General features: G+C 45.9%; 1 protein-coding gene across 8 annotated transcripts in view; it reads right to left on the bottom strand.

Annotated features, from left to right (window-relative positions):
* Positions 1 to 27,004, bottom strand: part of LOC135520382 (regulating synaptic membrane exocytosis protein 2-like) — a 249,172-nt gene that overhangs the window by 19,229 nt on the left and 202,939 nt on the right. For 6 of the 8 annotated variants that reach the window (XM_064945892.1, XM_064945884.1, XM_064945886.1 and 3 more), the window contains one exon: positions 19,209 to 19,465. The exons of the other annotated variants lie outside the window; for them this stretch is intronic. In XM_064945892.1, the coding sequence (XP_064801964.1) occupies positions 19,209 to 19,465 (257 nt within the window). The remainder of the gene's footprint in view (positions 1 to 19,208; positions 19,466 to 27,004) is intronic. 8 annotated transcript variants of the gene reach the window in all.

The following is a 27,004-nucleotide window of genomic DNA, read 5'->3' as shown; positions in this document are numbered from 1 at the left end:
CGACGTTGTCAATGGAACAAAAAGAACGTTAGTATAGTGCAGGATGCACCTGCCAGGCAGACTCCGACAGGATAGGACAAGGTGGAAGCAACGAGACGACAGCTTGCTTCTGGCATGAAAAACACAAACAAGAATCTGACACTGAAAGTAGCAGGAACAGAGAGAGAAATAGAGACCTAATCAGAGGGGAAAGAGAGAACAGGTGGGAAAGAGTGAATGAGCTAGTTAGGGGAGATGTAGAACAGCTGAAGAAGGAGAGACAGAGAAGGTAACCTAATAAGACCAGCAGAGAGAGACAGAGTGAAGAGAAAGGACAGGAACAGACATAATAAGACATGACAGTACCCCCCCCACTCACCGAGCGCCTCCTGGCGCACTCGAGGAGGAAACCTGGCGGCAACGGAGGAAATCATCGATCAGCGAACGGTCCAGCACGTCCCGAGAGGGAACCCAACTCCTCTCCTCAGGACCGTACCCCTCCCAATCCACTAGGTACTGATGACCACGGCCCCGAGGGCGCATGTCCAAAATCTTACGAACCCTGTAGATAGGTGCGCCCTCGACAAGGATGGGGGGAGGGACGAGCGGGGGCGCGAAGAACGGGCTTAACACAGGAGACATGGAAGACCGGGTGAACGCGACGAAGATAGCGCGGGAGAAGAAGTCGCACTGCGACAGGATTAATGACCTGAGAAATACGGAACGGACCAATGAACCGCGGGGCCAACTTGCGAGAAGCTGTCTTAAGGGGAAAGTTCTGAGTGGAGAGCCATACTCTCTGACCGCAACAATATCTAGGACTCTTGGTCCTACGCTTATTAGCGGCCCTCACAGTCTGCGCCCTATTACGGCAAAGTGCCGACCTGACCCCCTTCCAGGTGCGCTCGCAACGCTGGACAAAAGCCTGAGCGGAGGGGACGCAGGACTCGGCGAGCTGAGATGAGAACAGCGGAGGCTGGTACCCGAGGCTACTCTGAAAAGGAGATAGACCGGTAGCAGACGAAGGAAGCGAGTTGTGGGCGTACTCTGCCCAGGGGAGCTGTTCTGACCAAGACGCAGGGTTACGAAAAGAAAGACTGCGTAAAAATGCGACCAACAGTCTGATTGGCCCGTTCGGCTTGACCGTTAGACTGGGGATGAAAGCCGGACGAGAGACTGACGGAAGCCCCAATCAAACGGCAAAACTCCCTCCAAAATTGAGACGTGAACTGCGGGCCTCTGTCGGAAACGACGTCTGACGGAAGGCCATGAATTCGGAAAACATTCTCGATAATGATCTGAGCCGTCTCCTTAGCAGAAGGGAGCTTAGCGAGAGGAATGAAATGAGCCGCCTTAGAGAATCTATCGACAACCGTAAGAATAACTGTCTTCCCCGCTGATGAAGGCAGTCCGGTGATAAAATCTAAAGCGATGTGAGACCACGGTCGAGAGGGAATGGGAAGCGGTCTGAGACGGCCGGCAGGAGGAGAGTTCCCAGATTTAGTCTGCGCGCAGACCGAACAAGCGGCGACAAATCGACGCGCGTCACGTTCCCGAGTGGGCCACCAGAAACGCTGGCGAATGGAAGCGAGCGTACCCCGAACGCCGGGGTGGCCGGCTAACTTGGCAGAGTGGGCCCACTGAAGAACGGCCGGACGAGTAGGAACGGGAACGAACAGAAGGTTCCTAGGACAAGCTCGCGGCGACGGAGTGTGAGCGAGTGCTTGCTTTACCTGCCTCTCAATTCCCCAGACAGTCAACCCGACAACACGCCCCTCAGGGAGAATCCCCTCGGGGTCGGTGGAGACCTCAGAAGAACTGAAGAGACGAGATAAAGCATCAGGTTTGGTGTTTTTGAGCCCGGACGATAAGAAATAACAAACTCGAAACGAGCGAAAAACAGAGCCCAACGAGCCTGACGCGCATTAAGTCGTTTGGCTGAACGGATGTACTCAAGGTTCCTATGGTCAGTCCAAACGACAAAAGGAACGGTCGCCCCCTCCAACCACTGTCGCCATTCGCCTAGGGCTAAGCGGATGGCGAGCAGTTCGCGATTACCAACATCATAGTTACGTTCTGACGGCGATAAGCGATGAGAGAAAAACGCGCAAGGATGGACCTTGCCGTCAGAGAGAGAGCGCTGAGAAAGAATGGCTCCCACGCCCACCTCTGACGCGTCAACCTCAACAACAAACTGTCTAGAGATGTCAGGTGTAACAAGAATAGGTGCGGATGTAAAACGATTCTTAAGAAGATCAAAAGCTCCCTGGGCGGAAACGGACCACTTAAAGCACGTCTTAACAGAAGTAAGGGCTGTGAGGGGAGCTGCCACCTGACCGAAATTACGGATGAAACGACGATAGAAATTAGCGAAGCCCAGAAAGCGCTGCAGCTCGACGCGTGACTTAGGAACGGGCCAATCAATGACAGCCTGGACCTTAGCGGGATCCATCTTAATGCCCTCAGCGGAAATAACGGAACCGAGAAAAGGGACAGAGGCGGCATGAAAAGTGCACTTCTCAGCCTTCACATAAAGACAGTTCTCCAAAAGGCGCTGGAGGACGCGTCGCACGTGCTGAACATGAATCGGGAGAGACGGTGAAAAAATCAGGATATCGTCCATGTAAACGAAAACAAAAATGTTCAGCATGTCTCTCAGGACGTCGTTAACTAGTGCCTGAAAGACAGCTGGAGCGTTAACGAGGCCGAAAGGAAGAACCCGGTATTCAAAGTGCCCTAACGGAGTGTTAAACGCCGTCTTCCACTCGTCCCCCTCCCTGATGCGCACGAGATGGTAGGCGTTACGAAGGTCCAATTTGGTGAAAAACCTGGCTCCCTGCAGGATCTCGAAGGCTGAAGACATAAGAGGAAGCGGATAACGATTCTTAACTGTTATGTCATTCAGCCCTCGATAATCCACGCATGGGCGCAGGGACCCGTCCTTCTTCTGAACAAAAAAAAAACCCCGCTCCGGCGGGAGAGGAGGAGGAGACTATGGTACCGGCGTCGAGCGAAACAGACAAATAATCCTCGAGAGCCTTACGTTCGGGAGCCGACAGAGAGTATAATCTACCCCGGGGGGGAGTAGTTCCCGGAAGGAGATCAATACTACAGTCATACGACCGGTGTGGAGGGAGAGAAGTGGCCTTGGAACGACTGAACACCGTGCGCAGATCGTGATACTCCTCCGGCACCCCTGTCAAATCGCCAGGCTCCTCCTGTGAAGAAGAGACAGAGGAAACAGGAGGGATAGCAGACATTAAACAGGTCACATGACAAGAAACATTCCAGGATAGGATAGTATTACTAGACCAATTAATAGAAGGGTTATGGCGCACTAGCCAGGGATGACCCAAAACAACAGGTGTAAAAGGTGAACGAAAAATTAAAAAAGAAATGGTTTCGCTATGATTACCAGAGACAGTGAGGGTTAAAGGCAGCGTCTCACGCTGAATCTTGGGGAGAGAACTACCATCTAAAGTGAACAAGGCCGTGGGCTCCCCTAACTGTCTGAGAGGAATGTCATGTTCCCGAGCCCAGGTCTCGTCCATAAAACAGCCCTCCGCCCCAGAGTCTATCAAGGCACTGCAGGAAGCAGATGAACCGGGCCAGCGGAGATGGACCGGAAAGGTAGTGCGTGATCCTGAAGGAGAGGTCTGAGTAGTTGCGCTCACCAGTAGCCCTCCTCTTACTGATGAGCTCTGGCTTTTACTGGGCATGAGGTGACAAAATGACCAGCGGAGCCGCAGTAGAGACAGAGGCGATTGGTGATTCTCCGTTCCTTCTCCTTGGCCGAGATGCGGATACCCCCCAGCTGCATAGGCTCAGCATCCGAGCCGGCGGAGGAGGGTGGCAGTGATGCGGCAGGTGGCAGTGATGTGGAGAGGGGAGCAACGGAGAACGCGAACTCCTTTCCACGAGCTCGGCGACGAAGATCAAACCGTCGCTCTATGCGAATAGCGAGAGCTATTAAGGAGTCCAGACTGGAAGGAACCTCCCGGGAGAGGATCTCATCCTTAACCTCGACGAGGAGGCCCTCCAGAAAACGAGCGAGCAAAGCCGGCTCGTTCCAGTCACTAGAGGCAGCGAGAGTGCGAAACTCAATAGAATAATCCGTTATGGATCGATTCCCCTGACATAGGGAAGACAGGGCCCTGGAAGCCTCCTCCCCAAAAACAGAACGGTCAAAAACCCGTATCATCTCCTCCTTAAAGTCCTGATACTGGTTAATACACTCAGCCCTCGCCTCCCAGATTGCCGTGCCCCACTCACGCGCCCGTCCGGTAAGGAGAGAAATGACGTAGGCGATGCGGGCTGCGCTCCTGGAGTAAGTGTTGGGCTGGAGAGAGAACACCACATCACACTGAGTGAGGAATGAGCGGCACTCAGTGGGCTCCCCAGAGTAACACGGCGGGTTGTTGATCCTGGGCTCCGGAGACTCGGAAACCCTGGAAGTGGGCGGTGGATCGAGGTGGAGTTGGTGAACCTGTCTTGTGAGGTCGGAGACTTGGACGGCCAGGGTCTCAACGGCATGTCGAGCAGCAGACAATTCCTCCTCGTGTCTGCCTAGCATCGCTCCCTGGATCTCGACGGCGGAGTGAAAAGGGTCCGGAGCCGCTGGGTCCATTCTTGGTCAGATTCTTCTGTTATGTACTTGAGTGAAGACCCAAAAGCGGTTTTAACAGAAAACAGAGTTCTTTAATGAAAAAACAGGAATGGCATAAATCCTCTTCCGACGTTGTCAATGGAACAAAAAGAACGTTAGTATAGTGCAGGATGCACCTGCCAGGCAGACTCCGACAGGATAGGACAAGGTGGAAGCAAACGAGACGACAGCTTGCTTCTGGCATGAAAAACACAAACAAGAATCTGACACTGAAAGTAGCAGGAACAGAGAGAGAAATAGAGACCTAATCAGAGGGGAAAGAGAGAACAGGTGGGAAAGAGTGAATGAGCTAGTTAGGGGAGATGTAGAACAGCTGAAGAAGGAGAGACAGAGAAGGTAACCTAATAAGACCAGCAGAGAGAGACAGAGTGAAGAGAAAGGACAGGAACAGACATAATAAGACATGACAGCTAGCTTTTTCAAACAAAAATGTGCATCCTGTAGCAGAAATTCCAAAAAGTTTTGTTACACTGTAAAGTCCATGGAGAATAAGAGCACCTCCTCCCAGCTGCCCACTGCCCTGAGGCTATCAAACACTGTCACCACCAATAAATCCACGATAATCGGGAATTTCAAAAAGCATTTTTCTATGGCTGGCCATGCTTTCCACTTGGCTACCCCTTCCCCGGCCAACAGCTCTGCACCCCCCGCAGCAAGTTGCTCAGGCGGGGTGCTTCTCCTTCACCCAAATCCAGGTAGCGGATGTTCTGAAAGAGCTGCAAAATCTGGACCCCTACAAATCAGCTGAGCTAGACAATCTGGACCCTCTCTTTCTAAAATTATCCACCTCAATTGTTGCAACCCCTATTACTAGCCTGTTCAACCTCTCTTTCGTATCGTCTGAGATCCCCAAAGATTGGAAAGCTGCCGCGGTCATCCCCCTCTTCAAACGGAGAGACACTCTAGTCCCAAACTGTTATAGACCTAAATCCATCCTGCCATGCCATTCTAAAATCTTCGAAAGCCAAGTTAACAAACAGATCACCGACCATTTTGAATCCCACCTTACCTTCTTCGCGATTCAATCTGGTTTCGAGCTGTTCATCAGTGAACCTCAGCCACGCTCAAGGTCCTAAATGAAATCGATAAGAGACTCCTGTGCAGCCGTCTTCATCAACCTGGCCAAGGCTTTCGACTCTGTCAATCACAGCATTCTTATGAGCAGACTCAATAGCCATGGTTTCTCAAATGATTGCCTCGCCTGGTTCACTAACTACTTCTCAGATAGAGATCAGTGTGTCAAAGCGGAGGGCCTGTTGTCCGGACCTCTTGCAGTCTCTATGGGGGTGCCAAAGGGTTCAATTCTCGGCCCGACTCTTTTCTCTGTATATATCAATGATGTTGCTCTTGCTGCTGGTGATTCTCTGATCCACCTCTACGCAGACAACACCGTTCTGTATACCTCTGGCCCTTCTTTGGACACTGTGTTAACAAAACTCCAGACGAGCAGCAGCCGTAATAGCAGCAGTCGTTATAGCAGCAGTCGTTATAGCAGCAGTCGTTATAGCAGCAGTCGTTATAGCAGCAGCCGTTATAGCAGGAGCCGTTATAGCAGCAGCCGTTAAGGCAACGTTATAGCAGCAGCCGTTATAGCAGCGTTATAGCAGCAGCCTTTATAGCAGCAGCCGTTATAGCAGCAGCCGTTATAGCAGCAGTCGTTATAGCAGCAGTCGTTAGAGCAGCAGTCGTTATAGCAGCAGTCGTTATAGCAGCAGCCATTATAGCAGCAGTCGTTATAGCAGCAGTCGTTATAGCAGCAGCCGTTATAGCAGCAGTCGTTATAGCAGCGTTATAGCAGCAGCCGTTATAGCAGCGTTATAGCAGCAGCCGTTATAGCAGCGTTAAAGCAGCAGCCATTATAGCAGCAGGCATTATAGCAGCGTTATAGCAGCAGCCTTTATAGCAGCAGCAGTTATAGCAGCAGTCGTTATAGCAGCAGTCGTTATAGCAGCGTTATAGCAGCAGTCGTTATAGCAGCGTTATAGCAGCAGCCGTTATAGCAGCCGTTATAGCAGCAGCCTTTATAGCAGCAGCCGTTATAGCAGCGTAATAGCAGCAGTCGTTATAGCAGCGTTATAGCAGCAGCCTTTATAGCAGCAGCCGTTATAGAGGCAGCCTTTATAGCAGCAGTCGTTATAGCAGCAGTCGTTATAGCAGCAGTCGTTATAGCAGCGTTATAGCAGCAGCCTTTATAGCAGCAGACGTTATAGCAGCATTATAGCAGCAGCCTTTATAGCAACAGCCGTTATAGCAGCAGTCGTTATAGCAGCAGCCTTTATAGCAGCAGCCGTTATAGCAGCGTTATAGCAGCAGCCTTTTTAGCAGCAGCCGTTATAGCAGCGTTATAGCAGCAGCTGTTATAGCAGCGTTATAGCAGCAGCTGTTATAGCAGCGTTATAGCAGCAGTCTTTATAGCAGCAGCCGTTATAGCAGCGTTATAGCAGCAGTCGTTATAGCAGCAGCCGTTATAGCAGCAGCCTTTATAGCAGCAGCCTTTATAGCAGCAGCCGTTATAGCAGCGTTATAGCAGCAGTCGTTATAGCAGCAGCCGTTATAGCAGCAGTCGTTATAGCAGCAGCCGTTATAGCAGCAGCCATTATAGCAGCAGTCGTTATAGCAGCAGCCGTTATAGCAGCAGCCGTTATAGCAGCAGCCTTTATAGCAGCAGTCGTTATAGAAGCAGTCGTTATAGCAGCAGCCGTTATAGCAGCAATCGTTATAGCAGCAGTCGTTATAGCAGCAGCCGTTATAGCAGCAGCCGTTATAGCAGCAGCCGTTATAGCAGCAGCCTTTATAGCAGCAGCCTTTATAGCAGCAGTCGTTATAGCAGCAGCCGTTATAGCAGCAGCTTTTATAGCAGCAGTCGTTATAGCAGCAGCCTTTATAGCAGCAGTCGTTATAGCAGCAGCCGTTATAGCAGCAGCCGTTATAGCAGCAGCCGTTATAGCAGCAGCCTTTATAGCAGCAGTCGTTATAGCAGCAGCCGTTATAGCAGCTGTCGTTATAGCAGCAGCCGTTATAACAGCAGTCATTATAGCAGCAGTCGTTATAGCAGCAGTCGTTATAGCAGCAGTCGTTATAGCAGCGTTATAGCAGCGTTATAGCAGCAGCTGTTATAGCAGCGTTATAGCAGCAGTCTTTATAGCAGCAGCTTTTAATGCAGCGTTATAGCAGCAGCCTTTATAGCAGCAGTCGTTATAGCAGCAGCCGTTATAGCAGCTGTCGTTATAGCAGCAGTCGTTATAGCAGCAGCCGTTATAGCAGCAGCCGTTATAACAGCAGTCGTTATAGCAGCAGTCGTTATAGCAGCAGTCGTTTTAGCAGCAGTCATTATAGCAGCGTTACAGCAGCAGCGTTATAGCAGCAGCCGTTATAGCAGCAGCCGTTAAAGCAGCAGTCGTTATAGCAGCAGTCGTTATAGCAGCGTTATAGCAGCGTTATAGCAGCAGCCTTTATAGCAGCAGTTGTTATAGCAGCAGTCGTTATAGCAGCAGTCGTTATAGCAGCGTTATACCAGCGTTATAGCAGCAGCCTTTATAACAGCAGTCGTTATAGTAGCAGTCGTTATAGCAGCAGTCGTTATAGCAGCAGTCGTTATAGCAGCGTTATAGCAGCAGCCTTTATGGGAGCGTTAAAGCAGCAGCCTTTATAGCAGCGTTATAGCAGCAGCCTTTATAGCAGCGTTATAGCAGCAGCCTTTATAGCAGCGTTATAGCAGCAGCCTTTATAGCAGCGTTATAGTAGCAGCCTTTATAGCAGCGTTATAGCAGCAGCCTTTATAGCAGCAGCCTTTATAGCAGCGTTATAGCAGCAGCCTGTATAGCAGCGTTATAGCAGCAGCCTTTATAGCAGCGTTATAGCAGCAGCCTTTATAGCAGCAGTCGTTATAGCAGCAGTGGTTATAGCAGCGTTATAGCAGCGTTATAGCAGCAGCCTTTATAGCAGCGTTATAGCAGCAGCCTTTATAGCAGCGTTATAGCAGCAGCCTTTATAGCAGCGTTATAGCAGCAGCCTTTATAGCAGCCTTTATAGCAGCAGCCTTTATAACAGAAGCCGTTATAGCAGCAGTCGTTATAGCAGCAGTCGTTATAGCAGCAGTCGTTATAGCAGCAGTCGTTATAGCAGCAGTCGTTATAGCAGCAGTCGTTATAGCAGCGTTATAGCAGCAGCCTTTATAGCAGCGTTATAGCAGCAGCCTTTATAGCAGCGTTATAGCAGCAGCCTTTATAGCAGCAGCCTTTATAGCAGCAGCCTTTATAGCAGCAGTCTTTATAGCAGCAGCCTTTATAACAGAAGCCATTATAGCAGCAGCCTTTATAGCAGCGTTATAGCAGCAGCCTTTATAGCAGCGTTATAGCAGCAGCCTTTATAGCAGCGTTATAGCAGCAGCCTTTATAGCAGCGTTATAGCAGCAGCCTTTATAGCAGCGTTATAGCAGCAGCCTTTATAGCAGCGTTATAGCAGCGTTATAGCAGCAGCCTTTATAGCAGCAGCCTTTATAGCAGCGTTATAGCAGCAGCCTTTATAGCAGCGTTATAGCAGCAGCCTTTATAGCAGCAGTCGTTATAGCAGCAGTCGTTATAGCAGCGTTATAGCAGCAGCCTTTATAGCAGCAGCCTTTATAACAGAAGCCGTTATAGCAGCAGTCGTTATAGCAGCAGTCGTTATAGCAGCAGTCGTTATAGCAGCAGTCGTTATAGCAGCGTTATAGCAGCAGCCTTTATAGCAGCGTTATAGCAGCAGCCTTTATAGCAGCGTTATAGCAGCAGCCTTTATAGCAGCGTTATAGCAGCAGCCTTTATAGCAGCGTTATAGCAGCGTTATAGCAGCAGCCTTTATAGCAGCAGCCGTTATAGCAGCAGTCGTTATAGCAGCAGTCGTTATAGCAGCAGTCGTTATAGCAGCGTTATAGCAGCAGCCTTTATAGCAGCGTTATAGCAGCAGCCTTTATAGCAGCGTTATAGCAGCAGCCTTTATAGCAGCAGTCGTTATAGCAGCAGCCTTTATAGCAGCCTTTATAGCAGCGTTATAGCAGCGTTATAGCAGCGTTATAGCAGCAGCCTTTATAACAGAAGTCGTTATAGCAGCACTCGTTATAGCAGCAGCCTTTATAGCATCAGTCGTTATAGCAGCACTCAATATAGCAGCACTCGTTATAGCATCACTCGTTATAGCAGCAGTCGTTATAGCATCAGTCGTTATAGCAGCGTTATAGCAGCAGTCGTTATAGCAGCAGTCGTTATAGCATCAGTCGTTATAGCATCAGTCGTTATAGCAGCGTTATAGCAGCAGTCGTTATAGCATCAGTCGTTATAGCAGCGTTATAGCATCAGTCGTTATAGCAGCGTTATAGCAGCGTTATAGCAGCGTTATAGCAGCGTTATAGCAGTAGCCTTTATAGCAGCGTTATAGCAGCGTTATAGCAGCAGCCTTTATAGCAGCAGTCGTTATAGCAGCAGTCGTTATAGCAGCAGTCGTTATAGCAGCGTTATAGCAGCAGCCTTTATAGCAGCGTTATAGCAGCAGCCTTTATAGCAGCGTTATAGCAGCAGCCTTTATAGCAGCGTTATAGCAGCAGCCTTTATAGCAGCCTTTATAGCAGCGTTATAGCAGCGTTATAGCAGCGTTATAGCAGCAGCCTTTATAACAGAAGCCGTTATAGCAGCACTCGTTATAGCAGCAGCCTTTATAGCATCAGTCGTTATAGCAGCACTCAATATAGCAGCACTCGTTATAGCATCACTCGTTATAGCAGCAGTCGTTATAGCATCAGTCGTTATAGCAGCGTTATAGCAGCAGTCGTTATAGCAGCAGTCGTTATAGCATCAGTCGTTATAGCATCAGTCGTTATAGCAGCGTTATAGCAGCAGTCGTTATAGCATCAGTCGTTATAGCAGCGTTATAGCATCAGTCGTTATAGCAGCGTTATAGCAGCGTTATAGCAGCGTTATAGCAGCAGCCTTTATAACAGAAGCTGTTATAGCAGCAGTCGTTATAGCTGCAGTCGTTATAGCAGCAGCCGTTAAGGCAACGTTATAGCAGCAGCCTTTATAGCAGCAGCCTTTATAACAGAAGCTGTTATAGCAGCAGTCGTTATAGCAGCGTTAGAGCAGCAGTCGTTATAGCATCAGTCGTTATAGCAGCGTTATAGCAGCGTTATAGCAGCAGCCTTTATAACAGAAGCTGTTATAGCAGCAGTCGTTATAGCAGCGTTAGAGCAGCAGTCGTTATAGCATCAGTCGTTATAGCAGCGTTATAGCAGCGTTATAGCAGCAGCCTTTATAACAGAAGCCGTTATAGCAGCAGTCGTTATAGCATCAGTCGTTATAGCAGCGTTATAGCAGCGTTATAGCAGCAGCCTTTATAACAGAAGCCGTTTTAGCAGCAGTCGTTATAGCAGCAGTCGTTATAGCAGCGTTATAGCAGCAGTTGTTATAGCAGCAGCCTCAGTGTAGTGTAGGCTACATGGGAGCAGAGATGCTCCATGCATCATCCAACACTATGTGTCTGGTCTCCTCTGAGATGAATTAGGAACCAGCTCTAAAAGGAGGTGGTGTTTGTGTGTGTGGTATTTGAGTGTGTGTGAGTCTGTGTCTGTGTCTCTGTGTGTGTGTGTGTGTGTGTGTGTGTGTGTGTGTGTGTGTGTGTGTGTGTGTGTGTGTGTGTGTGTGTGTGTGTGTGTGTGTGTGTGTGTGTGTGTGTGTGTGTGTGTGTGTGTGTGTGTGTGTGTGTGTGTGTGTGTGTGTGTGTGTAAAGACTGCAACCCAGATTAGGAGAAGATGAATTATCCTCCTCTGGACTCAATAAGCTCAACGTTCAGCTATTTTACAGCCTAGAACAGACACTTAGTCGAGGGACAGTAGAACACCATATCTACGTTACAATCTATAAGTGGTGAGGCTGGTATGTACACAATGCATTTTGGACTACATCTGTGTGTCTCTTTCTCTCTAATGCTTTTCCAAAAGAATGAGATATATCATCTTTGGCATGTCAGCTCTACCTGAACACCAACTGAACCATCAGTAAATTCAGACTGGAGAAAGGCTCTGCTACTTCCCAGACAGACTTTATCAGGACTCAGAGTGTTAACAGAACAGCACAGCACAGAGAGACAACCCAGCGAGGGCTTGGGACAATAATACTATTTGTGCTGCAAGACAATAAGGACTAGTTCAATCATACATGTTTAATAAATGTCTTACAATTTGACCTGTGTGGTGGAATTATTGTAATCAAAAGGAGAGACTTTTAGATTTCTTCAAAACAATCAAACGTTATTATTTAATTACTGCAGTCATGGAGCTGGTCCGTAATCACCCTTGCAGGTGATCACTGAGAACTCAACCAGCTGGCTGGAGCCACAGCATTTTATAGCAAAGTCCATCCTCATGGAGTCTACATGACAAACAACATATGTATGGAATGGGTCACAAGGTTAAGATTTGTATGAAAGACGCTTATAATTCACAGCAGACAGTATATGCTGTAACAACAGTCCTCATTATGTAGAGATCAGGGTCTGGCCCCCCAACACCATACTGGAGCCATCTCCCCCTGGTACCCCAGTACAGAAACATTATCTCATGCTCTGGAATGCGGTATCACCCAAAGACATCTCCTGTCAGTGTTAAATCTCCCAGAGGCCCACTTTCAGTTCACACAGACACAATAGAGTTATAAGAACCCTCTATTCTGTTGCATAAAACAACCATTTGATGCAATTTCAGCATTATAACAATCTTGCAATGTTGCTCTCACACATGACCTGAAGAAAGTACAATAGCAACATGCAGATGATTCTGGGCCAGAATGCATATTAATCATCTCCTGAAGCAGCTTAACTGAAGTGTCGTTAAGATCACAAGATTGCAACACAATTCTGTAACTGCCGACGCTATCTTTATCAGCACAATGTTTGATGACAACTTGCCTAGAAAGATGCTGAGATAGTAAATATGACAGATTGGGGAATTTTAGGACATCATGTTTATTACCCTACCTGTCCTATTTGAACACATCACATTTTATTAGTTACAATATCGGTACGTTTGAAACATTGCATAAGGAAATAGACACAGCAACAAATTTTCCAATGGCTTGCAGAATTTGAGGCACTAAAGTGTGTTTTTTTCTGCTGAGGCAGATTTGATAACAGCAGTTTTGGGGGAGGAGGATGTATAGGGATTTAGAGTCTTCTCCACCGAGGCGAGAGTGTAATTACCAGACTGCTGAATGAAGTCTGAAACAATCAAACTTTACAAATCAACTCTGTGTTTCAGCTTGGTCATGAGTAACGCCATGCTGACACATACACGCACACATGCCCTCATGTGTACACACACACAAGCGCACGCACACACATACAGAAAGACCTCAGCCCTATGAAGCAGCTATCACAACAAGATTAATTACACCATTATGTTCAAGCTAACAAACTTATATAATCCACATTGATCCCTCAACCTTATGGTAACCTTGAATTAACACAGCAGAATAGCGAATAACAAGGTCGATACATTACATGCCTGGTACAGTAAGACAGTCCCTTCAGCAGAAATATCCAAACGTCAACACGAGAACTTCACATCTGTTACACGGTGCTATTTTAAGTAAGTATAAATACCATTGTCTTGGAATAAAAGGAACAAAGTGTGTGTGCATGTTACTTAGCACATGACCTCTTGAAGCACACTTGGGAACAACCCCTGAACGTGTCTGTCAGTCAGACTCTGTGTGGCCAACCTGCTCCAATCCCATCCACATGGCTACAGATAGAACATCTACAATAACCTCTCAAATCCATCCATCCTTTGAATGCGCCCCTTAAGTCGGCGGTCAGGGCCTCTGGGTAAATCAACAACAAAGTAGGCCAAAGAGAGAGAGAGAGAGTACATTGCAGGGGGACAACATGGCAGAGTCTCCATCCATTGGTTGGTTCAGAACCAGGACAAAGATTTGAGAGACGGACACAGACATACTCACGCAGATGCACCTAAAAGCATTGAGTGAAATATTGATATGCTCTTAAGATTCAAGCTGAAGGGGGATGTGTATGTGTGTGTGTGTGTGTGTGTGTGTGTGTGTGTGTGTGTGTGTGTGTGTGTGTGTGTGTGTGTGTGTGTGTGTGTGTGTGTGTGTGTGTGTGTGTGTGTATTTTGCAGCAAAATCTTGACATGGATAGGCCTGCCTGACTTGTACAAAAACATGACAATATTATATATATAGCTATATATACAGTGGGGAGAACAAGTGCAGGTTTTCCTACTTACAAAGCATGTAAAGGTCTGTCATTTTTATCATAGGTACACTTCAACTGTGAGAGACGGAATCTGAAACAAAAATCCAGAAAATCACATTATATGAATTTTAAGTAATTAATTAGCATTTTATTGCATGACATAAGTATTTGATACATCAGAAAAGCAGAACTTAATATTTGGTACAGAAACCTTTGTTTGCAATTAAAGAGATCATACATTTCCTGTAGTTCTTGACCAGGTTTGCAAATACTGCTGCAGGGATTTTGGCCCACTCCTCCATACAGACCTTCTCCAGATCCTTCAGGTTTCAGGGCTGTCCCTGGGCAATACGGACTTTCAGCTCCCTCCAAAGATTTTCAATTGGGTTCAGGTCTGGAGACTGGCTAGGCCACTCCAGGATCTTGAGATGCTTCTTACAGAGCCACTCCTTAGTTGCCCTGGCTGTGTGTTTCGGGCCGTTGTCATGCAGGAAGACCCAGCCACGACCCATCTTCAATGCTCTTACTGAGGGAAGGAGGTTGTTGGCCAAGATCTCGCGATACATGGCCCCATCCATTCTCCCCTCAATACGTCCTGTCCCCTTTGCAGAAAAGCATCCCCAAAGAATGATGTTTCCACCCCCAATGCTTCACGGTTGGAATGGTGTTCTTGGGGTAGCACTCATCCTTCTTCTTCCTCCAAACACGACGAGTGGGGTTTAGACCAAAAAGCTCTATTTTTGTCTCATCAGACCACATGACCTTCTCCCATTCCTCCTCTGGATCATCCAGATGGTCATTGGCAAACTTCAGAAGGGGCTGGACATGTGCTGGCTTGAGCAGGGGGACCTTACGTGCGCTGCAGGATTTTAATCCATGACGGCGTAGTGTGTTACTAATGGTTATCTTTGAGACTGTGGTACCAGCTCTCTTCAGGTCATTGACCAGGTCCTTCCGTGTAGTTCTGGGCTGATCCCTCACCTTCCTCATGATCATTGATGCCCCACGACGTGAGATCTTGCATGGAGCCCCAGACCGAGGGTGATTGACCGTCATCTTGAACTTCTTGCATTTTCTAATAATTACGCCAACAGTTATTGCCTTCTCACCAAGCTGCTTGCCTATTGTCCTGTAGCCCATCCCAGCCTTGTGCAAGTCTACAACTTTACCCCTTATGTCCTTACACAGCTCTCTGGTTTTGGCCATTGTGGAGAGGTTAGAGTCTGTTTGATTGAGTGTGTGGACAGGTGTCTTGTATACAGGTAACGAGTTCAAACAGGTGCAGTTAATACAGGTAATGAGTGGAGAACAGGGGGGCTTCATAAAGAAAAACTAACAGGTCTGTGAGAGCCGGAATTCTTACTGGTTGGTAGGTGATCAAATTCTTGTCATGCAATAAAATGCAAATTAATTACTTAAAAATTATACAATGTGATTTTCTGGATTTTTGTTTTAGATTCCGTCTCTCACAGGTGAAGTGTACCTATAATAAAAATTACAGAGCTCTACATGCTTTGTAAGTAGGAAAACCTGCAAAATCAGCAGTGTATCAAATACATGTTCTCCCCACTGTATATATATACAGTTGAAGTCGGACGTTTACATACACTTAGGTTGGACCCTGACAAATTTCTTGTTAACAAACTCGTTTTGGCAAGTCGGTTAGGACATCTACTTTGTACATGACACAAGTCATTTTTCCAACAATTGTTTACACAGATTATTTCACTTATAATTCACTGTATCACAACTCCAGTGGGTCAGAAGTTTACATACACTAAATTGACTGTGGCTTTAAACAGCTTGGAAAATTCCAGAAAATGATGTCATGGCTTTAGAAGCTTCTGATAGGCTAATTGACATAATTTGAGTCAATTGGAGGTGTACCTGTGGGTGCATTTCAAGGCCTACCTTCAAACTCAGTGCCTCGTTGCTTGACATCATAGGAAAGTCCAAATAAATCAGCCAAGACCTCAGAAGAAAAACTGTAGACCTTCACAAGTCTGGTTCATCTTTGGGAGAAATTTCCAAATGCCTGAAGGTACCACGTTCAACTGTACAAACAACAGTCCTCAAGTATAAAAACCATGGGACCACGCAGCCGTCATACCGCTCAAGAAGGAGACGTGTTCTGTCTCCTGGAGATGAACATACTTTGGTGAGAAAAGTGCAAATCAATCCCAGAACAACAGCAAAAGCCTGTGTGAAGATGCTGGAGGGATCCACAGTAAAACGAGTCATATATCGACATAACCTGAAAGGCCGCTCAGCAAGGAAGAAACCACTGCTCCAAAACTTCCATAAAAAAGCCAGACTACAGTTTGCAACTGCACATAGGGATAAAGATTGTAATTTTTGGAGAAACATCCTCTGGTCTGATGAAACAACGACCATCATTATGTTTGGAGGAAAAAGGGGGAAGCTTGCAAACCGAAGAACACCATTCCAACCGTGAAGCACGGGAGTGTACACATCATGTTGTGCAGGTGGTTTGCTGCAGGAGGGACTGGTGCACTTCACAAAATAGATGGCATCATGAGGATGGAAAAGTATGTGGATATATTGAAGCAACATCTCAAGACATCAGTCAGAAAGTTAAAACTTGGTCACGAATGGGTCTTCCAAATGGACAATAACCCCAAGCATATTTCCAAAGTTGTGGAAAAATGGCTTAAGGACAACAAAGTCAAGGTATTGGAGTGGCCATCACAAAGTCCTGACCTGAAACCTATAGAAGATTTGTGGGCAGAACTGAAAAAGCGTGTGCGAGCAAGGAGTCCTACAAACCTGGCTCCCAAGAGGGTGGGCCTATGCCCTCCCAGGACCACCCATGGCTGCGCCCCTGCCCAGTCATATGAAATCCATTGATTAGGGCCTAATGAATTTTTTCAATTGAGATTCCCTCATTTGAACTGTAACTCAGTAAAATCAATGAAATTGTTGCATGCTGCTTTTATATATCTTTCCTTTTGATATAAACACAATCATAGCTTTTGCATTCTGTCATGGTTTCACCACAGCACATCATTCTGTCATGGTTTCACCACAGCACATCATTCTATCATGGTTTCACCACAGCATATCATTCTGTCAGAGTGGCACCACAGCACATCATTCTGTCATGGTTTCACCACAGCACATCATTCTGTCATGATTTCACCACAGCACATCATTCTGTCAGAGTGGCACCACAGCACATCATTCTGTCAGAGTGGCACCACAGCACATCATTCTGTCATGATTTCACCACAGCACATCATTCTATCATGGTTTCACCACAGCACATCATTCTGTCAGAGTGGCACCACAGCACATCTTTCTGTCATGGTTTCACCACAGCACACCATTTTGTCATGGTTTCACCACAGCACATCATTCTGTCATGTGCTCATTAATTTCCAGAGAAGTTGTGTACTTGCCTTTTGTGAAATAACCATTGAGACTCATTTATTATACAATCACATCATGGATGGGGTTAGAAATGGGAAGAGACAAGTGTCTTACAGATAAAGACATGACGATGTGCTATGTAGAGACCCTATCAGGAATATTGTCCAATTCTTGACAAAATCAGTCACTCAAAGAACTTCAGAAGCTCACTTCAGTCACGTGTCAAAAAGGGGCGAAGGAGGAGAGAGGTTTTACTGACAGGCCTGTGGTGCCACTCCGACAGAATGATGTGCTGTGGTGAAACCATGACAGAATGCTGTGCTGTGGTGAAATAAGGAATGACTAAAACTACAAAGAGATAAGACTGTCATGTCATGTGCCTGTCAAATCATGGGTAGGAGGGGTAAGGCAGCGCCACGTGAGTAACGCACACACACACACACAATCATTCCGCACCTCCCTTTACGTTCAACCCTCAGTGGACACGACTGATGAAGAAGGGAGGAGTGATCATTGACCATAATCATCCAAGACCGGGTCTGCGTCCCAAATGGCACCTTACTCCCTCCATCGTGCACTACTTTTGACCAGCATATAGTGAATAGGGCGCAATTTGGGACACCAGTTTGGATGACAAAACAAAGCCCATTTAAGGTTTGAACAAGTGACCTCTTGAGACAGCAGAGCGTCACCTCTCAGGACCTTGGGAATTATTGAAGCTGACCTTCCTACAGATGGACCAGAACTCAATCAGGGACGACCCGTGACCAAGACAACCCACCCATTCACCCGCCTGCATGCCTGCAGCACTTTTTATTGTCACATTCAAGTTCCACTCTCTCGAAATAACAGAAGTCCATGTAAAAATAACCAACATTATGTTGGTGGGCTTTGCTTTGGGTGATATTAACTGAGGAACGTGTTATGAAAATAACGTATGATAATTGACATTTTCAGGTCATCTATTGGTGTAAATCACAGCAATAATGGCCTTTACCAGTCCTTTCCTTCAGAAGGAGTACATTCAATTGGCCTAGTTTTTGAATTGAGAGGCTACAACAATGTGTTACCCTCTAGCCTCACAGTGCTAGGTGGTTTGACTGTTTTCATCATTATCTCTATCTTCCTCACTCTCGTTCTCTCTCTTGCTCTCTATTGCTTTCTCTCTCTCTCTCTTTCTCTCTCTCTCTCTCTCTCCAATGATAATCAGTTCATACTGTTCTGACACACCTATGACAAGAGGTTCTCATTTGAGTATTCATGACAAACATTGTGACACAAATGAAATCAAATGTAAAATGTTTCTCTCCCACCAGCTGCGTCTCCCCCAGTCAGTCTATGAATAGACCCAGAGTGCTACGTGATACCGAGGCCCTTAGAGTATAGAGCATCTTCAAAACGTGACTGAGAACAGAAAGTATATGGCTGAAGCCTCCTCTCTGCCTTGTGAAACATAAATGGAGCTGCAAAACTACAGTATTGAAAAACAACAAAAGGAATACGAAAACACATGAGAACCATTATTTGAACATCACGTACACATCATTAACAAGCCATTGCAATGGTCTGCATGTTGTTTTCTTGTACAACCTTGTTCCTGCAAAGAACAATAATCATAACAAAGGGTTTCAGGAATGGAAGGAAAATGTCTCTACAGTAGGATTGTCATCGCCTAGGAGGAAGAGAGAAGTGACGAGGATAAAACACATTCATGCCATCCTAGACATCCTTCTAGCTCTGGATCCAGAACTCCTGCAGACAGAAAGATATGCAAACTGGAGGAAAAGGAAAGAACTGAGGTATCACATGACATTCATTGAAAGAGAGAGGGGCAGAAAGACATGATACACAGACAGTGTCATAGTACAGTACATCAGAGAACAGAGGGAAGGACAGAGGCATATATATCCCAAGTGACTCAGGCACGCCTACCTGTTTGGCTGAGCTGAGAGGTACTCCTGCTTTTCCGCGAGAGGCCAACCACTGCCGCCATTTTGGCACCAATACTGGAGCGTCTCTTCTTGTCCCCGTCCCCGTCCCCGCCTACCATGCCCACGCCCGTGTCCGATTGGCTGCCGTCCGTCTTCTCCAGGTTGCACATGTCTCCACCGATGCTTGTGCTCTTGGTCATGTTCATACTCCCTGACGACGTGCCCAACTGCCTGTTTTTCATTTTGGACGTAAAGTCACTGTCAGCCACACACCACCATTACAGGGGCAGGCCAGGACAGACAGGATAGAGGAGAGGGGGAGGAGAGGAAGAGGAAGAGGAGGTAGAGGACAGGAGGTAAGAGAGGAAGAGGAGAGGCAGAGGAGACAGGGGTGGAGACAGAGGAGGAGAGAAGAGGAGAGAAGAGGAGACAGAGGAGACAGGGGAGGAGACAGGGGACGAGGAGACAGGGGACGAGAGGAGACAAGGACAGGATTCAGCTACAGTAGTCTAGGACTTAGGGAATAGGTTTAGAGACAGGGCTCAAGGTCCTCTGGCTAAACTTCCCACAGATGGGTCATGCACTGGATGGGTAGCTGGTTGATTGATACATTAATATGGCTGCTTTACTGATTTTGTGATCATTGTCAAATGAGTACATATACAAAACAGTCAAAGATGAAAAGTGAATTCAACTAACATGCAGAGAGGTACAGTAAAAGCCTGTGACATCTGTTCCTCCTTCAACCATCTAAAATGAAACAGTCATATTGTTTGAACAACAAAATATCCTTCACCTTTTAAAGAAATAAGACATCTTAATTCTAAAGCTCTAAATTGTGGTCTTTCTACTTTTTATCCCCAGGTTCAGATGACTATTCATTCTGACTGGCCATCTGTTCTTATTTATTCTCCTCAGGATTATATTGATCAAAGAAAAGATGTGAAGTTTGACCCTGATTCATGAGCACGCTTACAATACGGGTGAGAAATTATTCCAAAAAATACATTGTCTTTGTCTGCTTGAAAGGAAATAGGTGTCGAAATGAAGGTCTCATTTTGGCTCGCAGTCCTGGGTTTAAAGTTTGAGAGACAAATGGGCTTTAAGTGGGTTTTAAGTCCTAATGAGTATAAAGGAGTATAAATACGCGGTAAAGAGCCGCCCGAGGACAGGAGTCGTCTAAAACTGCGGCTGACCTATAACACGCAATTGTCTCATCCAGACGATTATAAGAAGAGTCAATAGGATCAAAAATCTATGCTCTTTGACAATTGCTTCTTCGGTTATTTCAAATAGGCTCCTCTCCTCCTCTCCCGTCTCTACCATTCACGTCTGTGGCGTTTAGTTCTCTATTCAGTAGGAAGCTGTTCCATAGGCTACTTCCCGTACTTGCTCTGAAGGTGGTTATATAGGGCTCTTGTATCCTCACTCAGTGAAGGGATGTTTCTGCTTCTGTATGAACTGAACACGTCCACTGGGTTCGTCCACTGGGTTCGTCCACTGGGTTTGTCCAAATCGCCTGTAGATACTGAACTGAAAGAGGCACAGTGAATACTGTACATTATTTTATCCTCCTATCATATAGCCTACATTAGTTATTTACAAAAAATCATCTATAATACATGCCACAATTCACTAACTATGGATTACTCTGTTTAACTATGAGTTTCTATCAGCCAGCACTACACATGTAAGACTTAAAGCTCCTCAGAAATCAATCAGCCCATAGGCTCACTGTACTAGCTCAGTGTTCTGAGGGAGAGAGGGGTATGCAAGTGAGAAGTAAGCGATCCCTGTCTCTGCACACTCATGAGTTTATTAAGAGCACTGGAGAGAGAGAGAGAGATGGGTTGAACTATTATCATTACAACACTGTATACTGACAAAATATGACATTTGAAATGTATTTTGGAACTTTTGTAAGTGTAATCTTTACTTTTGTTTGTTATCTATTTAATTGTCTTTGGCAATGTAAACATGTGTTTCCCATGTCAATAAAGCACCTTAAATTGAAATTGAATTGAGAGAGAGAGAGAGAGAGAGAGAGAGAGGGGGGGGGACAGAAAGAGAGAGACAGAGAGAGACAATGAGGGAGAATGAGAGAGAGAGAACAGAGTGAAAGGAGAGAGATAGGGAGAAAGGAGAGAGGGAGAAAAGAGAGAGGGAGAAAGGAGAGAGAGAGGGAGAAATTAAAGAGAGGGGGAGAAAGGAGAGAAGAGAGAGAGAGAGAAAAGAGAGAGAGGGAGAAAAGATAGAGAGAGAAAAGAGAGAGAATGAGAGAGAGAGAAAGGAGAGAGATGGAGAAAGAGAGATAGGGAGAAAGGAGAGCGAGAGAGGGAGAAAAGAGAGAGAGAGAAAGGAGAGAGAGAGAGGGAGAAATTAGAGAGAGGGGAGAAAGGAGAGAGAGGGAGAAAAGAGAGAGAGAGAAAAGAGAGAGAGGGAGAAAATAGAGAGAGAGAGGGAGAAATTAGAGAGAGGGGAGAAAGGAGAGAGAGGGAGAAAAGAGAGAGAGAGAAAAGAGAGAGAGGGAGAAAAGATAGAGAGAGAAAAGAGAGAGTTTGGGAGAAAAGAGAGAGAGATGGAGAAAGAGAGATAGGGAGAAAGGAGAGCGAGAGAGGGAGAAAAGAGAGAGAGAGGGAGAAAGGAGAGAGAGAGGGGGAAAAGAGAGAGAAATAGTGAGAAATGAGAGAGAGAGGGAAAAAAGAGAGAGAGGGAGAAAGGAGAGGGATAAAGGAGAGCGAGAGGGAGAAAAGGAGAGAGGGAGAATGAGAGATAGAGAAAGGAGAGAGAGACCTTGCTAATAGACTCATTAGGTGAGTTGGTGCTCTCCTCTGGCAGGGAGGTCAGCCAGGTGATCTCTTGGCAGGTGGCCCTGTTCTGTCTGACCTCAGGTGGCACACACAGTCATTAGAAGGGCCAGTGTGACAGAGATGACGGAGTTAGAGGTGTCATGTACAGAGATTATTTTTCCTCTCTCCACCTCTCATCTCTATGATCATCTCTGAGAGGTCAGAAGGTCAGAATGGAACTCTGTGAAACACACTGATCTTCAAAAGGTTGATTGTCTGTTTAAAGCATTTCGCAATATACAGTTGAAGTCAGACGTTTACATACACTTAGGTTGGAATCATTAAAACTCTTTTTTCCACTACTCCACAAATCTCTTGTTAATAAACTATATTTTTGGCAAGTTGGTCAGGATATCTACTTTGTACATGACACAAGTCATTTTTCCAACAATTGTTTACAGACAGATTATTTAACTTATAATTCACTGCATCACAATTCCAGTGGGTCAGAAGTTTACATACACTAAATTGACTGTGCCTTTAAACAGCTTGGAAAATTCCAGAAAATGATGTCATGGCTTTAGAAGCTTCTGATAAGCTAATTGACATAATTTGAGTCAATTGGAGGTGTACCTGTGGATGTATTTCAAGGCCTACCTTCAAACTCAGTGCCGCGTTGCTTGACATCATGGGAAAATCAAAAGAAATCAGCCAAGACCTCAGAAGAAAAATTGTAGACCTCCACAAGTCTGGTTCATCCTTGGGAGAAATTTCCAAATGCCTGAAGGTACCACGGTCATCTGTACAAACAATAGTACGCAAGTATAAACACCATGGGAACAAGCAGCCGTCATACCGCTCAGGAAGGAGACGCGTTCTGTCTCCTGGAGATGAATGTACTTTGGTGCAAAAAGTGCAAATCAATCCCAGAAAAACAGCAAAAGACCTTGTGAAGATGCTGGAGGAAACAGGCACAAAAGTATCTATATCCACAGTAAAACGAGTCCTATATCGACATAACCTGAAAGGCCTCTCAGCAAGGAAGATGCCACTACTCCAAAACCGCCATAAATAAGACAGACTACTGTTTGCAACTGCACATGGGGACAAAGATTGTACTTTTTGGAGAAATGTCCTCTGGACTGATGAAACCAAAATAAAACTGTTTGGCCATAATGACCATCGTTATGTTTGGAGGAAAAAGTGGGAGGCTTGCAAGCCGAAGAACGCCATCCCAGCCGTGAAGCACGGGGTTGGCATCATCATGTTGTGGTGTTGCCTTGCTGCATGAGGGACTAGTGAACTTCACAAAATAGATGGCATCATGAGGGGGATAGTTATGCGGATATATTGAAGCTACATCTCAAGACATCAGTCAGGAAGTTAAAGCTTGGTCGCAAATGGGTCTTCCAAATGGACAATGACCCCAAGCATACTTCCAAAGTTGTGGCAAAATGGCTTAAGGACTACAAAGTCAAGGTATTGGAGTGGCCATCACAAAGCCCTGACCTCAATCCTATAGAAAATTTGTGGCCAGAACTGAAAAAGCGTGTGTGAGCAAGGAGGCCTACAAACCTGACTCCGCTACACCAGCTCTGTCAGGAGGAATGGGCCAAAATTCACCCAACCTATTTTGGGATGCTCGTGGAAGGCTACCCAAAACGTTTGACCCAAGTTAAACAATTTAAATGCAATGCTACCAAATACTAATTGAGTGTATGTAAACTTCTGAGCCACTAGGAATGTGATGAAAGAAATAAAAGCTGAAATAAATCATTCTCTCTACTATTATTCTGACATTTCACATTCTTAAAATAAAGTGGTGATCCTAACAGACCTAATACAAGGAATTTTTACTAGGATTAAATGTCAGGAATTGTGAACAACTGAGTTTAAATGTATTTGGCTAAGGTGTGTGTAAACGTCTGACTTCAAATGTAACTGCTGTTATGATACTGACAAACTACAGCATGATAGTACTTCTGGAAAGTTCTCAGGCCTAACCCGCATTCATCTCAGTCTGAATGCAGTACAGTGCCAGCAAAATGTTTTCTATTGAGCTCAGTGGATGCATGTGGCCAGTCAGAGAGGAGGTGAATGAGATCTCGCCTACACTATTCTCTCTCCACTTCTTCCATGAACTCAGCAGAGATGACTGAGCATTTATCCAAGCTTCCTAGGCTGTCAGCTCCTCTCTGAATTTGTATTATTCATTAGTTTGCCAACAGGTGAATGTAGGAGTTACCTGTTGCAATAGAACACTAATTGTAACTAGCTAAAAACATATCAGAGGAAAATCTTCTCTTCAAAATTAAAATCTGTGATGCTCTATTGGAATACAGCCTTGTTTAACTTTGCCACCCTGTGTTGTTTTGCATGGTCATGGTTGGCACTGGCTACAGTCTCACTAGAGGAGGGTAAGGGTTGTTAAGTAGCTCAGATGGAAATTACAAGCACACCTCGTAAAGCCCATTGTTTATGATAGTAAGTGGTGTTAGTGAGAGCTGCTCTGTCGTGGATTACATGGAGGATTAGTCTCCAATAAAGCACCTCGGAACCCTTGAAGAAGTGACTTCAAGGGCAACAAACGTAGTGGGTTTTAATTGGCATTTTCACATGTGCTTTTTATCTCCACTATGTTGGTGTTGTTTAATCTACTGACACAAAATGACAACAGTGAAGTTGTGGGCTGCTCTTATACATAGTCAAATATTAATGTGAGATCAATATGATTCCTGTATTGATCCCATCGATATGATTATGTAAGCAGCATTTCTATTGCCTGGCTTCATCCTACATGCCAGACAGACAGACCTTCAACAAGGCTATACATGGCTGCAGTTTATCTGTCCTCAGTTCAGGGGATGGTCTATGAGAGCTATAGCTTGCCTCAAAAATATACCAAAATCTCCCATCTAATGTTATGGATGGCCTTCTACCACTCCTCCTCCCCCTCCCCCCACTCCTCCCCCACCCCCACATCCTCCTTAGCTCATGGCTGAGTCTTGTGTCAGGGTCTGTCCACAATGCTAGGCAGCTTGGAACACTGAGCCTCTCCAGAGACTGGAGGGACTTGTTTCAACCCCAGCTAACTGAACAAACCAACACTGTGTTCCTTCCTTGTCATGCAGATTGTTGCTGTGTGTTTAATTTTCATCTAGGCCAAGATGTTCCCTCAGCTAAAACAAGAGCTGCACAAGTATTTCTGTGTGTTCACGGGCCAACAGGATTTAGTCTGGTTGGCTCCTATTCGAGGCACTGAGCAGCATTTTAATGCATGTTCAATGTAGGTCTGTTCTTAGGTAAAAATAGCACAACCTCTGCACATTTTTGATTTAGACTAAAATACTTTAACAAAAGCATGAAAATGCTTGAACTGAAGTTTTAAACATATTATTGAAAGGATCATTTTTTTCTCAAAACAGCTTTTCAAATGATTAATACTAATTCAAGATAACTGTAAATAACTTCAGTCACTGAACTGAAAGTGACTGACAGGCACCTTGACAACCGGTTGATGAATGATGGATGTCAGATATGGTCATCTCAGGAAAGACAACCCTTGTCTTTCTCCCCTCTCCCCTCCTCAGCAGCCTCTACTGTGGGATCTAGATACTCTTGCAGAAAGACTGGCGCTAAAACTGAGGTGATGCAGAAATAATTGGTTTCTATGGAAACCGTGCTCCAGGTCAGAGCGTTTGCGTGCGTCCTCCTCTCCTCCTATCTACATGAGCCACAGACACAGATAGACGGCTGAGTCTCAACGTTGAGTGACTGAGGTGTTCAGGGAGGCTTATGGGGAATAAGAACAGGGTATACTGAGATGTGCTTTGTTTCATCATTTCTCTGTGCAGCTTCCCTTGAGTTTAAGTGTAAAGTTGTTTATCCATCTTCGAGGGGGTGCAACTCTAACTTATTGTTAAAGACAGATTTGTCCTTCAATGTATTAGTCTTTACTTTAACTCACAAGAATGAGCAGTTACCAAGGTAACAATAATGGATTAAATGGAGAAGAAGGAGGTGTGTGTATTTGTACTGATGGAAAGCTCCTACCTTCCTGGACACCCCTGGCAACCGTTTAGTCCCCTTAGCTTAGTTCACTTCCTGGACACCCCTGGCAACCGTTTAGTCCCCTTAGCTCAGTTCACTTCCTGGACACCCCTGGCAACCGTCTAATCCCCTTAGCTTACTTCACTTCCTGGACACCCCTGGCAACCGTCTAGTCCCCTTAGCTTAGTTCACTTCCTGGACACCCCTGGCAACAGTCTAGTCCCCTTAGCTTAGTTCACTTCCTGGACACCCATGGCAACCGTTTCGTCCCCTTAGCTTAGTTCACTTCCTGGACACCCCTGGCAACTGTCTAGTCCCCTTAGCTTAGTTCACTTCCTGGACACCCCTGGCAACCGTCTAGTCCCCTTAGCTTACTTCACTTCCTGGACACCCCTGGCAACCGTCTAGTCCCCTTAGCTTAGTTCACTTCCTGGACACCCCTGGCAACAGTCTAGTCCCCTTAGCTTAGTTCACTTCCTGGACACCCATGGCAACTGTTTCGTCCCCTTAGCTTAGTTCACTTCCTGGACACCCCTGGCAACTGTCTAGTCCCCTTAGCTTAGTTCACTTCCTGGACATCCCTGGCAACCGTCTAGTCCCCTTAGCTTACTTCACTTCCTGGACACCCCTGGCAACCGTCTAGTCCCCTTAGCTTAGTTCCGGTGTGTCTGTGTGTGTTTGTGTGTGCATGCATTGGTGCAAAGCGCATCACAAAAGAGCTTGTGTTGTATTATACACTTTACAATAAACGTCCATTTATGTATCTCTTTTGTCATGTGACATGTGTGTGGTAAAAAGGTTATCTTTATCTCCTTGCTGCAAATCATTAACACATCAACTGAACTGAGAGGAGACATGAAACACTGATCTTGAGATTGGATTGTGAAGACTATGAACATAATAACCATTTCCCAGCACAAAACCCTCCAAGCTTACCGATCACTGTACCCGTATCCCC

This window comes from Oncorhynchus masou, chromosome 29 (assembly GCF_036934945.1).
Source record: "Oncorhynchus masou masou isolate Uvic2021 chromosome 29, UVic_Omas_1.1, whole genome shotgun sequence".
NCBI lineage: Eukaryota > Metazoa > Chordata > Actinopteri > Salmoniformes > Salmonidae > Oncorhynchus > Oncorhynchus masou.
This window is presented reverse-complemented; position numbering and strand designations above follow the sequence as displayed.